This window comes from Eucyclogobius newberryi, unplaced genomic scaffold (assembly GCF_026437365.1).
Source record: "Eucyclogobius newberryi isolate DKJ021-1_F unplaced genomic scaffold, fEucNew1.0.hap1 SCAF_15, whole genome shotgun sequence".
NCBI lineage: Eukaryota > Metazoa > Chordata > Actinopteri > Gobiiformes > Gobiidae > Eucyclogobius > Eucyclogobius newberryi.
The window spans coordinates 34,818,591-34,833,685 of NW_027315779.1; the positions used below are offsets into that span (position 1 = coordinate 34,818,591).

General features: G+C 40.0%; 1 protein-coding gene across 1 annotated transcript in view; it reads left to right on the forward strand.

The window, feature by feature from the left end:
* Positions 1 to 4,558: 4,558 nt before the first annotated feature.
* The window catches only part of LOC140361264 (aquaporin-11-like), a 32,194-nt gene continuing 21,657 nt past the window's right edge, over positions 4,559 to 15,095 (forward strand). The window contains exon 1 of the mRNA XM_072447017.1: positions 4,559 to 5,155. Coding sequence (XP_072303118.1) covers positions 4,561 to 5,155 — 595 coding nt within the window. The 5' untranslated portion in view covers positions 4,559 to 4,560. The remainder of the gene's footprint in view (positions 5,156 to 15,095) is intronic.

Here is a 15,095-nt window from a genome sequence, read left to right on the forward strand (position 1 = left end):
ACAAAAACACTTTTAACACAAAAAGTACTTTTAACACAAAAAATACTTTTAACACAAAAAATACTTTTAACACAAAAAAGTACTTTTACACAAAAAAGTACTTTTACACAAATTCGGCAATTTCACACAATTAAACAACTTCAACAACTTCACACTTCAACAAATTTGTACTTACACACATGTACACTTTCAGCAAGAATGCAGACACTCAAGCAATGGCTTCAGCCATTGCAAAATCTAGTTATTATATTTTCCAGTTTTTTCCTGACCTTCGGCGCCTTTCAACTCCCTAACGCTTTCACCGATTTCAACAAGTGATACCTCATTATGATCGTGTTCACTGTCTCATTATTGCTATTACTTGTGACATTTGTACTACTTGCACTTTTCGCAGTATTTGTAAAAGTGTAATATTTAACCCTTTCACGTCCAAAACCTTTGGCGCGTTTCAACTCCTTAACGCTTTCACCGATTTCAACAAGTGATACCTCATTACGATCGCTTTCACTGTCTCATTACTGCTATTACTTTTGACATTTGTAATACTTGTACTTTTTGCAGTATTTACAAAAGTATAAGTATTTTGACACTTTTCCACCTTCGGTAAGTTTCAACTCCTTGACGCTTTCACCGATTTCAACAAGTGATACCTCATTACGATCGCTTTCACAGTCTTACGTGTGCTATTACTTTTGACATTTGTACTACTTGTACTTTTTACAGTATTTACAAAAGTACTTTAACCCATTGTAATAAATGTGGCATTGAACACAATTCATGTTTTCAACAAATATTAACCCTTCCACACTTCCAAACACTTTCAACACATTCAGAATTCAACACATTAGTATTTAAACACATGTAGTACTTGTACACACATGTAGTACTTTTACACACATGCAGTACTTTTACACAAAAAAGTACTTTTATATAAAAAAATACTTTTACACCAAAAATACTTTTAACACAAAAAATACTTTTAACACAAAACATACTTTTAACACAAAAAGTACTTTTAACACAAAAATACTTTTAACACCAAAAATACTTTTAACACCAAAAATACTTTTAACACCAAAAATACTTTTAACACAAAAAATACTTTTAACACAAAAAGTACTTTTAACACAAAAAGTACTTTTAACAAAAAAATACTTTTAACACAAAAAATACTTTTAACACAAAAAGTACTTTTAACACAAAAAATACTTTTAACACAGAAATACTTTTAACACAAAAAATACTTTTAACACAAAAAGTACTTTTAACACAAAAAATACTTTTAACACAAAAAGTACTTTTAACACAAAAAATACTTTTAACACAAAAAATACTTTTAACACAAAAATACTTTTAACACAAAAAATACTTTTAACACAAAAAGTACTTTTAACAAAAAAAATACTTTTAACACAAAAAATACTTTTAACACAAAAAGTACTTTTAACACAAAAAATACTTTTAACACAAAAAATACTTTTAACACAAAAAGTACTTTTAACACAAAAAATACTTTTAACACAAAAAATACTTTTAACACAAAAAATACTTTTAACACAAAAATACTTTTAACACAAAAATACTTTTAACACAAAAATACTTTTAACACAAAAAGTACTTTTAACACAAAAAGTACTTTTAACACAAAAAATACTTTTAACACAAAAAATACTTTTAACACAAAAACACTTTTAACACAAAAAGTACTTTTAACACAAAAAATACTTTTAACACAAAAAATACTTTTAACACAAAAAAGTACTTTTACACAAAAAAGTACTTTTACACAAATTTGGCAATTTCACACAATTAAACAACTTCAACAACTTCACACTTCAACAAATTTGTACTTACACACATGTACACTTTCAGCAAGAATGCAGACACTCAAGCAATGGCTTCAGCCATTGCAAAATCTAGTTATTATATTTTCCAGTTTTTTCCTGACCTTCGGCGCCTTTCAACTCCCTAACGCTTTCACCGATTTCAACAAGTGATACCTCATTATGATCGTGTTCACTGTGTCATTATTGCTATTACTTGTGACATTTGTACTACTTGCACTTTTCGCAGTATTTGTAAAAGTGTAATATTTAACCCTTTCACGTCCAAAACCTTTGGCGCGTTTCAACTCCTTAACGCTTTCACCGATTTCAACAAGTGATACCTCATTACGATCGCTTTCACTGTCTCATTACTGCTATTACTTTTGACATTTGTAATACTTGTACTTTTTGCAGTATTTACAAAAGTATAAGTATTTTGACACTTTTCCACCTTCGGTAAGTTTCAACTCCTTGACGCTTTCACCGATTTCAACAAGTGATACCTCATTACGATCGCTTTCACAGTCTTACGTGTGCTATTACTTTTGACATTTGTACTACTTGTACTTTTTACAGTATTTACAAAAGTACTTTAACCCATTGTAATAAATGTGGCATTGAACACAATTCATGTTTTCAACAAATATTAACCCTTCCACACTTCCAAACACTTTCAACACATTCAGAATTCAACACATTAGTATTTAAACACATGTAGTACTTGTACACACATGTAGTACTTTTACACACATGCAGTACTTTTACACAAAAAAGTACTTTTATATAAAAAAAAATACTTTTACACCAAAAATACTTTTAACACAAAAAATACTTTTAACACAAAAAATACTTTTAACACAAAAAGTACTTTTAACACAAAAAATACTTTTAACACAAAAAATACTTTTAACGCCAAAAATACTTTTAACACAAAAAATACTTTTAACACAAAAAGTACTTTTAACACAAAAAGTACTTTTAACAAAAAAATACTTTTAACACAAAAAATACTTTTAACACAAAAAGTACTTTTAACACAAAAAATACTTTTAACACAGAAATACTTTTAACACAAAAAATACTTTTAACACAAAAAGTACTTTTAACACAAAAAATACTTTTAACACAAAAAGTACTTTTAACACAAAAAATACTTTTAACACAAAAAATACTTTTAACACAAAAATACTTTTAACACAAAAAATACTTTTAACACAAAAAGTACTTTTAACACAAAAAATACTTTTAACACCAAAAATACTTTTAACACAAAAAGTACTTTTAACACAAAAAGTACTTTTAACACAAAAAATACTTTTAACACAAAAAGTACTTTTAACACAAAAAATACTTTTAACACAAAAATACTTTTAACACAAAAAATACTTTTAACACAAAAAAACTTTTAACACAAAAGTACTTTTAACACAAAAAAACACTTAACACAAAAAATACTTAACACAAAAAAACTTTTAACACAAAAAATACTTTTAACACAAAAAGTACTTTTAACACAAAAAATACTTTTAACACCAAAAATACTTTTAACACAAAAAATACTTTTAACACCAAAAATACTTTTAACACAAAAAGTACTTTTAACACAAAAAGTACTTTTAACACAAAAAATACTTTTAACACAAAAATACTTTTAACACAAAAAATACTTTTAACACAAAAATACTTTTAACACAAAAAATACTTTTAACACAAAAAAACTTTTAACACAAAAGTACTTTTAACACAAAAAAACACTTAACACAAAAAATACTTAACACAAAAAAACTTTTAACACAAAAAATACTTTTAACACAAAAAATACTTTTAACACAAAAAAAAAACTTTTAACACAAAAAGTACTTTTACACAAATTCGGCAATTTCACACAATTAAACAACTTCAACAACTTCACACTTCAACAAATTTGTACTTACACACATGTACACTTTCAGCAAGAATGCAGACACTCAAGCAATGGCTTCAGCCATTGCAAAATCTAGTTATTATGTTTTCCATGATTTTCCATTTAGCCAGTTTCAACTCCTTAACGCTTCAACCGATTTCAACAAGTTGTACCTCATTACGATCGCTTTCACAGTATTACGTGTGCTATTACTTTTGACATTTGAACAACTTGTACGTTTTGCAGAATCTTCAAAAGTATTAGTACTTTTTCCCCAGTGAAATGAATTTGGGCATTATGAGTGTCTGCGTAATTCTTTAGACTTTATTCTTTAGACTTTTGTGACGGAGCCAGTCGAGAGAGAGAGAGAGAGAGAGGGGGGGGGACGCAGACGCCATTGCAGATTTTCTAGTTTCTTATATTATGAGAACATCACAATATGTGTTTAAATTTGATTTGGCAAAGCATCGTGCAGTGTGTGATGTTTGAGACACAGAGCGGACAAGTTGTCACCTTTTCAAAATAAATGACAGATCCAGGTCAAACCCTGTCTTTAAAAATACTTTATCAAAGGTTTAAGACTTGACAGTAAAAAAGCGTGATATTGCATTAGTGTTTAAACTCTGTCTTTATTCATTTTTGCCATTTAAATGTAAAAACAGCCAGTAAACAAACGTTACACTTTTATTTGGTGCATATTTCCGGTGTTGAGTGCGGCCAGCTTGACGGAGCTGCCCTGGGGGGATGATTGGACTTTGACGTGAAGCAGGAGGAAAGTTCAGCACAAACACTCTTTAGTTCGCTCCTGGTGCCGGTCAGACGCTCCTGGACATGTCCGCTCTCCTCGTGTCCCTGGCGGTGGTGGGAGCCGTCGTGCTCCTGTGTGAGTTGGGCCGGTGGGCCGCGGGACGGTACCTCCCCGGGGCGCGCGGGACTTACCTGCGGGAGCTTGTGTCCACGCTGCAGCTCTGTTGGTGCGCGAGCGAACTGAAGCTGCTCGGCGACGCGTCCGGCGCGCTGCCGCTGCACGTGCGCCTGACGCTGCTCTACGTGGTCACGCTCGTTCACCTGGTCACGTTCCGCGAGGCGAGCTGCTCCTTCATCCCGCCGCTGGAGCGCGTGTGCCGCGGAGAGAGTAGCGTGAGAGCGGCCGCCGCCCTCGTGAGCTGCCAGCTGCTGGCGGCGCTCGCGGCGCAACCAGCCGCGGTCCTGGTGTGGTCACGAGGCTGGTCCGAGGTCCACGCGACGCACCGGAGGTTCGGGTACAAGTGCTTCGACCCGCTGGGCGGGACGGTGCTGGAGGCCGCGGCCGCGGAGCTCATCTGCAGCTTCATTATTCAGGCTGTGGTTCTTCACTTACACAAACTGGAGCCGAAACTGCGAGTGCACGCGCTCAGTGCCGCCATCACCGCGCTGGTGTACGCAGGTAACTACTGTCCTAACTAGTACAGCACCTATAGCAGGTAACTACTGTCCTAACTAGTACAGCACCTATAGCAGGTAACTACTGTCCTAACTAGTGCAGCACCTATAGCAGGTAACTACTGTCCTAACTAGTGCAGCACCTATAGCAGGTAACTACTGTCCTAACTAGTACAGCACCTATAGCAGGTAACTACTGTCCTAACTAGTGCAGCACCTATAGCAGGTAACTACTGTCCTAACTAGTACAGCACCTATAGAAGGTAACTACTGTCCTAACTAGTACAGCACCTATAGCAGGTAACTACTGTCCTAACTAGTACAGCACCTATAGCAGGTAACTACTGTCCTAACTAGTACAGCACCTATAGCAGGTAACTACTGTCCTAACTAGTACAGGACCTATAGCAGGTAACTACTGTCCTAACTAGTGCAGCACCTATAGCAGGTAACTACTGTCCTAACTAGTACAGCACCTATAGCAGGTAACTACTGTCCTAACTAGTGCAGCATCTATAGCAGGTAACTACTGTCCTAACTAGTACAGCACCTATAGCAGGTAACTACTGTCCTAACTAGTGCAGCATCTATAGCAGGTAACTACTGTCCTAACTAGTACAGCACCTATAGCAGGTAACTACTGTCCTAACTAGTGCAGCATCTATAGCAGTTAACTACTGTCCTAACTAGTACAGCACCTATAGCAGGTAACTACTGTCCTAACTAGTGCAGCACCTATAGCAGGTAACTACTATCCTAACTAGTACAGCACCTATAGCAGGTAACTACTGTCCTAACTAGTGCAGCACCTATAGCAGGTAACTACTGTCCTAACTAGTACAGCACCTATAGCAGGTAACTACTGTCCTAACTAGTGAAGCACCTATAGCAGGTAACTACTGTCCTAACTAGTGCAGCACCTATAGCAGGTAACTACTGTCCTAACTAGTGCAGCACCTATAGCAGGTAACTACTGTCATAACTAGTACAGCACCTATAGCAAGTAACTACTGTCCTAACTAGTACAGCACCTATAACAGGTAACTACTGTCCTAACTAGTACAGCACCTATAGCAGGTAACTACTGTCCTAACTAGTGCAGCACCTATAACAGGTAACTACTGTCCTAACTAGTGCAGCACCTATAGCAGGTAACTACTGTCCTAACTAGTGCAGCACCTATAGCAGGTAACTACTGTCCTAACTAGTGCAGCACCTATAGCATGTAACTACTGTCCTAACTAGTACAGCACCTATAGCAGGTAACTACTGTCCTAACTAGTACAGCACCTATAGCAGGTAACTACTGTCCTAACTAGTGCAGCACCTATAGCAGGTAACTACTGTCCTAACTAGTACAGCACCTATAGCAGGTAACTACTGTCCTAACTAGTCTAGCACCTATAGCAGGTAATTACTGTCCTAACTAGTACAGCACCTATAGCAGGTAACTACTGTCCTAACGAGTACAGCACCTATAGCAGGTAACTACTGTCCTAACTAGTACAGCACCTATAGCAGGTAACTACTGTCCTAACTAGTACAGCACCTATAGCAGGTAACTACTGTCCTAACTAGTGCAGCACCTATAGCAGGTAACTACTGTCCTAACTAGTGCAGCACCTATAGCAGGTAACTACTGTCCTAACTAGTACAGCACCTATAACAGGTAACTACTGTCCTAACTAGTACAGCACCTATAGCAGGTAACTACTGTCCTAACTAGTGCAGCACCTATAACAGGTAACTACTGTCCTAACTAGTACAGCACCTATAGCAGGTAACTACTGTCCTAACTAGTACAGCACCTATAGCAGGTAACTACTGTCCTAACTAGTACAGCACCTATAGCAGGTAACTACTGTCCTAACTAGTACAGCACCTATAACAGGTAACTACTGTCCTAACTATTACAGCACCTATAGCAGGTAACTACTGTCCTAACTAGTGCAGCACCTATAGCAGGTAACTACTGTCCTAACTAGTGCAGCACCTATAGCAGGTAACTACTGTCCTAACTAGTACAGCACCTATAGCAGGTAACTACTGTCCTAACTAGTGCAGCACCTATAGCAGGTAACTACTGTCCTAACTAGTACAGCACCTATAGCAGGTAACTACTGTCCTAACTAGTACAGCACCTATAGCAGGTAACTACTGTCCTAACTAGTACAGAACCTATAACAGGTAACTACTGTCCTAACTAGTACAGCACCTATAGCAGGTAACTACTGTCCTAACTAGTGCAACACCTATAACAGGTAACTACTGTCCTAACTATTACAGCACCTATAGCAGGTAACTACTGTCCTAACTAGTGCAACACCTATAGCAGGTAACTACTGTCCTAACTAGTACAGCACCTATAGCAGGTAACTACTGTCCTAACTAGTACAGCACCTATAGCAGGTAACTACTGTCCTAACTAGTACAGCACCTATAGCAGGTAACTACTGTCCTAACTATTACAGCACCTATAACAGGTAACTACTGTCCTAACTATTACAGCACCTATAGCAGGTAACTACTGTCCTAACTAGTGCAGCACCTATAGCAGGTAACTACTGTCCTAACTAGTACAGCACCTATAGCAGGTAACTACTGTCCTAACTAGTGCAGCACCTATAGCAGGTAACTACTGTCCTAACTAGTACAGCACCTATAGCAGGTAACTACTGTCCTAACTAGTCTAGCACCTATAGCAGGTAACTACTGTCCTAACTAGTACAGCACCTATAGCAGGTAACTACTGTCCTAACGAGTACAGCACCTATAGCAGGTAACTACTGTCCTAACTAGTACAGCACCTATAGCAGGTAACTACTGTCCTAACTAGTACAGCACCTATAGCAGGTAACTACTGTCCTAACTAGTGCAGCACCTATAGCAGGTAACTACTGTCCTAACTAGTGCAGCACCTATAGCAGGTAACTACTGTCCTAACTAGTACAGCACCTATAACAGGTAACTACTGTCCTAACTAGTACAGCACCTATAGCAGGTAACTACTGTCCTAACTAGTGCAGCACCTATAACAGGTAACTACTGTCCTAACTAGTACAGCACCTATAGCAGGTAACTACTGTCCTAACTAGTGCAGCACCTATAGCAGGTAACTACTGTCCTAACTAGTACAGCACCTATAGCAGGTAACTACTGTCCTAACTAGTACAGCACCTATAGCAGGTAACTACTGTCCTAACTAGTACAGCACCTATAACAGGTAACTACTGTCCTAACTATTACAGCACCTATAGCAGGTAACTACTGTCCTAACTAGTGCAGCACCTATAGCAGGTAACTACTGTCCTAACTAGTGCAGCACCTATAGCAGGTAACTACTGTCCTAACTAGTACAGCACCTATAGCAGGTAACTACTGTCCTAACTAGTGCAGCACCTATAGAAGGTAACTACTGTCCTAACTAGTGCAGCACCTATAGCAGGTAACTACTGTCCTAACTAGTACAGCACCTATAGCAGGTAACTACTGTCCTAACTAGTACAGCACCTATAACAGGTAACTACTGTCCTAATTAGTGCAACACCTATAACAGGTAACTACTGTCCTAACTATTACAGCACCTATAGCAGGTAACTACTGTCCTAACTAGTACAGCACCTATAGCAGGTAACTACTGTCCTAACTAGTCCAGCACCTATAGCAGGTAACTACTGTCCTAACTAGTGCAGCACCTATAGCAGGTAACTACTGTCCTAACTAGTGCAGCACCTATAGCAGGTAACTACTGTCCTTACTAGTACAGCACCTATAGCAGGTAACTACTGTCCTAACGAGTACAGCACCTATAGCAGGTAACTACTGTCCTAACTAGTACAGCACCTATAGCAGGTAACTACTGTCCTAACTAGTACAGCACCTATAGCAGGTAACTACTGTCCTAACTAGTGCAGCACCTATAGCAGGTAACTACTGTCCTAACTAGTGCAGCACCTATAGCAGGTAACTACTGTCCTAACTAGTGCAGCACCTATAGCAGGTAACTACTGTTCTAACTAGTACAGCACCTATAGCAGGTAACTACTGTCCTAACTAGTACAGCACCTATAGCAGGTAACTACTGTCCTAACTAGTACAGCACCTATAGCAGGTAACTACTGTCCTAACTAGTACAGCACATATAGCAGGTAAATACTGTCAAAACTAGTACAGCACCTATAGCAGGTAACTACTGTTCTAACTAGTACAGCACCTATAGCAGGTAACTACTTTCCTAACTAGTACTGCACCTATAGCAGGTAACTACTGTTCTAACTAGTGCAGCACCTATAGCAGGTAACTACTGTCCTAACTAGTACAGCACCTATAGCAGGTAACTACTGTCCTAACTAGTGCAGCACCTATAGAAGGTAACTACTGTCCTAACTAGTGCAGCACCTATAGCAGGTAACTACTGTCCTAACTAGTACAGCACCTATAGCAGGTAACTACTGTCCTAACTAGTGCAGCACATATAGCAGGTAACTACTGTCCTAACTAGTGCAGCACCTATAGCAGGTAACTACTGTCCTAACTAGTGCAGCACCTATAGCAGGTAACTACTGTCCTAACTAGTGCAGCACCTATAGCAGGTAACTACTGTCCTAACTAGTGCTGCACCTATAGCAGGTAACTACTGTCCTAACTAGTGCAGCACCTATAGCAGGTAACTACTGTCCTAACTAGTACAGCACCTATAGCAGGTAACTACTGTCCTAACTAGTGCAGCACCTATAGCAGGTAACTACTGTCCTAACTAGTGCAGCACCTATAACAGGTAACTACTGTCCTAACTATTACAGCACCTATAGCAGGTAACTACTGTCCTAACTAGTGCAGCACCTATAGCAGGTAACTACTGTCCTAACTAGTACAGCACCCATAGCAGGTAACTACTGTCCTAACTAGTGCAGCACCTATAGCATGTAACTACTGTCCTAACTAGTACAGCACCTATAGCAGGTAACTACTGTCCTAACTAGTACAGCACCTATAGCAGGTAACTACTGTCCTAACTAGTGCAGCACCTATAGCAGGTAACTACTGTCCTAACTAGTACAGCACCTATAGCAGGTAACTACTGTCCTAACTAGTCTAGCACCTATAGCAGGTAACTACTGTCCTAACTAGTACAGCACCTATAGCAGGTAACTACTGTCCTAACGAGTACAGCACCTATAGCAGGTAACTACTGTCCTAACTAGTACAGCACCTATAGCAGGTAACTACTGTCCTAACTAGTACAGCACCTATAGCAGGTAACTACTGTCCTAACTAGTGCAGCACCTATAGCAGGTAACTACTGTCCTAACTAGTGCAGCACCTATAGCAGGTAACTACTGTCCTAACTAGTACAGCACCTATAACAGGTAACTACTGTCCTAACTAGTACAGCACCTATAGCAGGTAACTACTGTCCTAACTAGTGCAGCACCTATAACAGGTAACTACTGTCCTAACTAGTACAGCACCTATAGCAGGTAACTACTGTCCTAACTAGTACAGCACCTATAGCAGGTAACTACTGTCCTAACTAGTACAGCACCTATAGCAGGTAACTACTGTCCTAACTAGTACAGCACCTATAACAGGTAACTACTGTCCTAACTATTACAGCACCTATAGCAGGTAACTACTGTCCTAACTAGTGCAGCACCTATAGCAGGTAACTACTGTCCTAACTAGTACAGCACCTATAGCAGGTAACTACTGTCCTAACTAGTGCAGCACCTATAGCAGGTAACTACTGTCCTAACTAGTACAGCACCTATAGCAGGTAACTACTGTCCTAACTAGTACAGCACCTATAGCAGGTAACTACTGTCCTAACTAGTACAGAACCTATAACAGGTAACTACTGTCCTAACTAGTACAGCACCTATAGCAGGTAACTACTGTCCTAACTAGTGCAACACCTATAACAGGTAACTACTGTCCTAACTATTACAGCACCTATAGCAGGTAACTACTGTCCTAACTAGTACAGCACCTATAACAGGTAACTACTGTCCTAACTAGTACAGCACCTATAGCAGGTAACTACTGTCCTAACTAGTGCAACACCTATAACAGGTAACTACTGTCCTAACTATTACAGCACCTATAGCAGGTAACTACTGTCCTAACTAGTACAGCACCTATAGCAGGTAACTACTGTCCTAACTAGTCCAGCACCTATAGCAGGTAACTACTGTCCTAACTAGTGCAGCACCTTTAGCAGGTAACTACTGTCCTAACTAGTGCAGCACCTATAGCAGGTAACTACTGTCCTAACTAGTACAGCACCTATAGCAGGTAACTACTGTCCTAACTAGTGCAGCACCTATAGCAGGTAACTACTGTCCTAACGAGTACAGCAGCACCTATAGCAGGTAACTACTGTCCTAACTAGTACAGCACCTATAGCAGGTAACTACTGTCCTAACTATTACAGCACCTATAACAGGTAACTACTGTCCTAACTATTACAGCACCTATAGCAGGTAACTACTGTCCTAACTAGTGCAGCACCTATAGCAGGTAACTACTGTCCTAACGAGTACAGCAGCACCTATAGCAGGTAACTACTGTCCTAACTAGTACAGCACCTATAGCAGGTAACTACTGTCCTAACTATTACAGCACCTATAACAGGTAACTACTGTCCTAACTATTACAGCACCTATAGCAGGTAACTACTGTCCTAACTAGTGCAGCACCTATAGCAGGTAACTACTGTCCTAACTAGTACAGCACCTATAGCAGGTAACTACTGTCCTAACTAGTGCAGCACCTATAGCAGGTAACTACTGTCCTAACTAGTGCAGCACCTATAGCAGGTAACTACTGTCCTAACTAGTACAGCACCTATAGCAGGTAACTACTGTCCTAACTTGTACAGCACCTATAGCAGGTAACTACTGTCCTAACTAGTACAGCACCTATAGCAGGTAACTACTGTCCTAACTAGTGCAGCACCTATAGCAGGTAACTACTGTCCTAACTAGTGCAGCACCTATAGCAGGTAACTACTGTCCTAACTAGTACAGCACCTATAGCAGGTAACTACTGTCCTAACGAGTACAGCACCTATAGCAGGTAACTACTGTCCTAACTAGTACAGCACCTATAGCAGGTAACTACTGTCCTAACTAGTACAGCACCTATAGCAGGTAACTACTGTCCTAACTAGTGCAGCACCTATAGCAGGTAACTATGTCCTAACTAGTGCAGCACCTATAGCAGGTAACTACTGTCCTAACTAGTGCAGCACCTATAGCAGGTAACTACTGTCCTAACTAGTGCAGCACCTATAGCAGGTAACTACTGTTCTAACTAGTACAGCACCTATAGCAGGTAACTACTGTCCTAACTAGTGCAGCACCTATAGCAGGTAACTACTGTCCTAACTAGTACAGCACCTATAGCAGGTAACTACTGTCCTAACTAGTGCAGCACATATAGCAGGTAACTACTGTCCTAACTAGTGCAGCACCTATAGCAGGTAACTACTGTCCTAACTAGTGCAGCACCTATAGCAGGTAACTACTGTCCTAACTAGTACAGCACCTATAGCAGGTAACTACTGTCCTAACTAGTGCTGCACCTATAGCAGGTAACTACTGTCCTAACTAGTGCAGCACCTATAGCAGGTAACTACTGTCCTAACTAGTACAGCACCTATAGCAGGTAACTACTGTCCTAACTAGTACAGCACCTATAGCAGGTAACTACTGTCCTAACTAGTGCAGCACCTATAGCAGGTAACTACTGTCCTAACTAGTGCAGCACCTATAACAGGTAACTACTGTCCTAACTATTGCAGCACCTATAGCAGGTAACTACTGTCCTAACTAGTGCAGCACCTATAGCAGGTAACTACTGTCCTAACTAGTACAGCACCTATAGCAGGTAACTACTGTCCTAACTAGTGCAGCACCTATAGCAGGTAACTACTGTCCTAACTAGTACAGCACCTATAGCAGGTAACTACTGTCCTAACTAGTACAGCACCTATAGCAGGTAACTACTGTCCTAACTAGTGCAACACCTATAACAGGTAACTACTGTCCTAACTATTACAGCACCTATAGCAGGTAACTACTGTCCTAACTAGTACAGCACCTATAGCAGGTAACTACTGTCCTAACTAGTCCAGCACCTATAGCAGGTAACTACTGTCCTAACTAGTGCAGCACCTATAGCAGGTAACTACTGTCCTAACTAGTGCAGCACCTATAGCAGGTAACTACTGTCCTAACTAGTACAGCACCTATAGCAGGTAACTACTGTCCTAACTAGTGCAGCACCTATAGCAGGTAACTACTGTCCTAACGAGTACAGCAGCACCTATAGCAGGTAACTACTGTCCTAACTAGTACAGCACCTATAGCAGGTAACTACTGTCCTAACTATTACAGCACCTATAACAGGTAACTACTGTCCTAACTATTACAGCACCTATAGCAGGTAACTACTGTCCTAACTAGTGCAGCACCTATAGCAGGTAACTACTGTCCTAACGAGTACAGCAGCACCTATAGCAGGTAACTACTGTCCTAACTAGTACAGCACCTATAGCAGGTAACTACTGTCCTAACTATTACAGCACCTATAACAGGTAACTACTGTCCTAACTATTACAGCACCTATAGCAGGTAACTACTGTCCTAACTAGTGCAGCACCTATAGCAGGTAACTACTGTCCTAACTAGTACAGCACCTATAGCAGGTAACTACTGTCCTAACTAGTGCAGCACCTATAGCAGGTAACTACTGTCCTAACTAGTGCAGCACCTATAGCAGGTAACTACTGTCCTAACTAGTACAGCACCTATAGCAGGTAACTACTGTCCTAACTAGTGCAGCACCTATAGCAGGTAACTACTGTCCTAACTAGTGCAGCACCTATAACAGGTAACTACTGTCCTAACTATTGCAGCACCTATAGCAGGTAACTACTGTCCTAACTAGTGCAGCACCTATAGCAGGTAACTACTGTCCTAACTAGTACAGCACCTATAGCAGGTAACTACTGTCCTAACTAGTGCAGCACCTATAGCAGGTAACTACTGTCCTAACTAGTGCAGCACCTATAGCAGGTAACTACTGTCCTAACTAGTACAGCACCTATAGCAGGTAACTACTGTCCTAACTAGTGCAACACCTATAACAGGTAACTACTGTCCTAACTATTACAGCACCTATAGCAGGTAACTACTGTCCTAACTAGTACAGCACCTATAGCAGGTAACTACTGTCCTAACTAGTCCAGCACCTATAGCAGGTAACTACTGTCCTAACTAGTGCAGCACCTATAGCAGGTAACTACTGTCCTAACTAGTGCAGCACCTATAGCAGGTAACTACTGTCCTAACTAGTACAGCACCTATAGCAGGTAACTACTGTCCTAACTAGTGCAGCACCTATAGCAGGTAACTACTGTCCTAACTAGTGCAGCACCTATAGCAGGTAACTACTGTCCTAACTAGTACAGCACCTATAGCAGGTAACTACTGTCCTAACTAGTACAGCACCTATAACAGGTAACTACTGTCCTAACTAGTACAGCACCTATAGCAGGTAACTACTGTCCTAACTAGTGCAACACCTATAACAGGTAACTACTGTCCTAACTATTACAGCACCTATAGCAGGTAACTACTGTCCTAACTAGTACAGCACCTATAGCAGGTAACTACTGTCCTAACTAGTGCAGCACCTATAACAGGTAACTACTGTCCTTACTATTACAGCACCTATAGCAGGTAACTACTGTCCTAACTAGTGCAGCACCTATAGCAGGTAACTACTGTCCTAACTAGTGCAGCACCTATAGCAGGTAACTACTGTCCTAACTAGTACAGCACCTATAGCAGGTAACTACTGTCCTAACTAGTGCAACACCTATAACAGGTAACTACTGTCCTAACTAGTGCAGCACCTATAGCAGGTAACTACTGTCC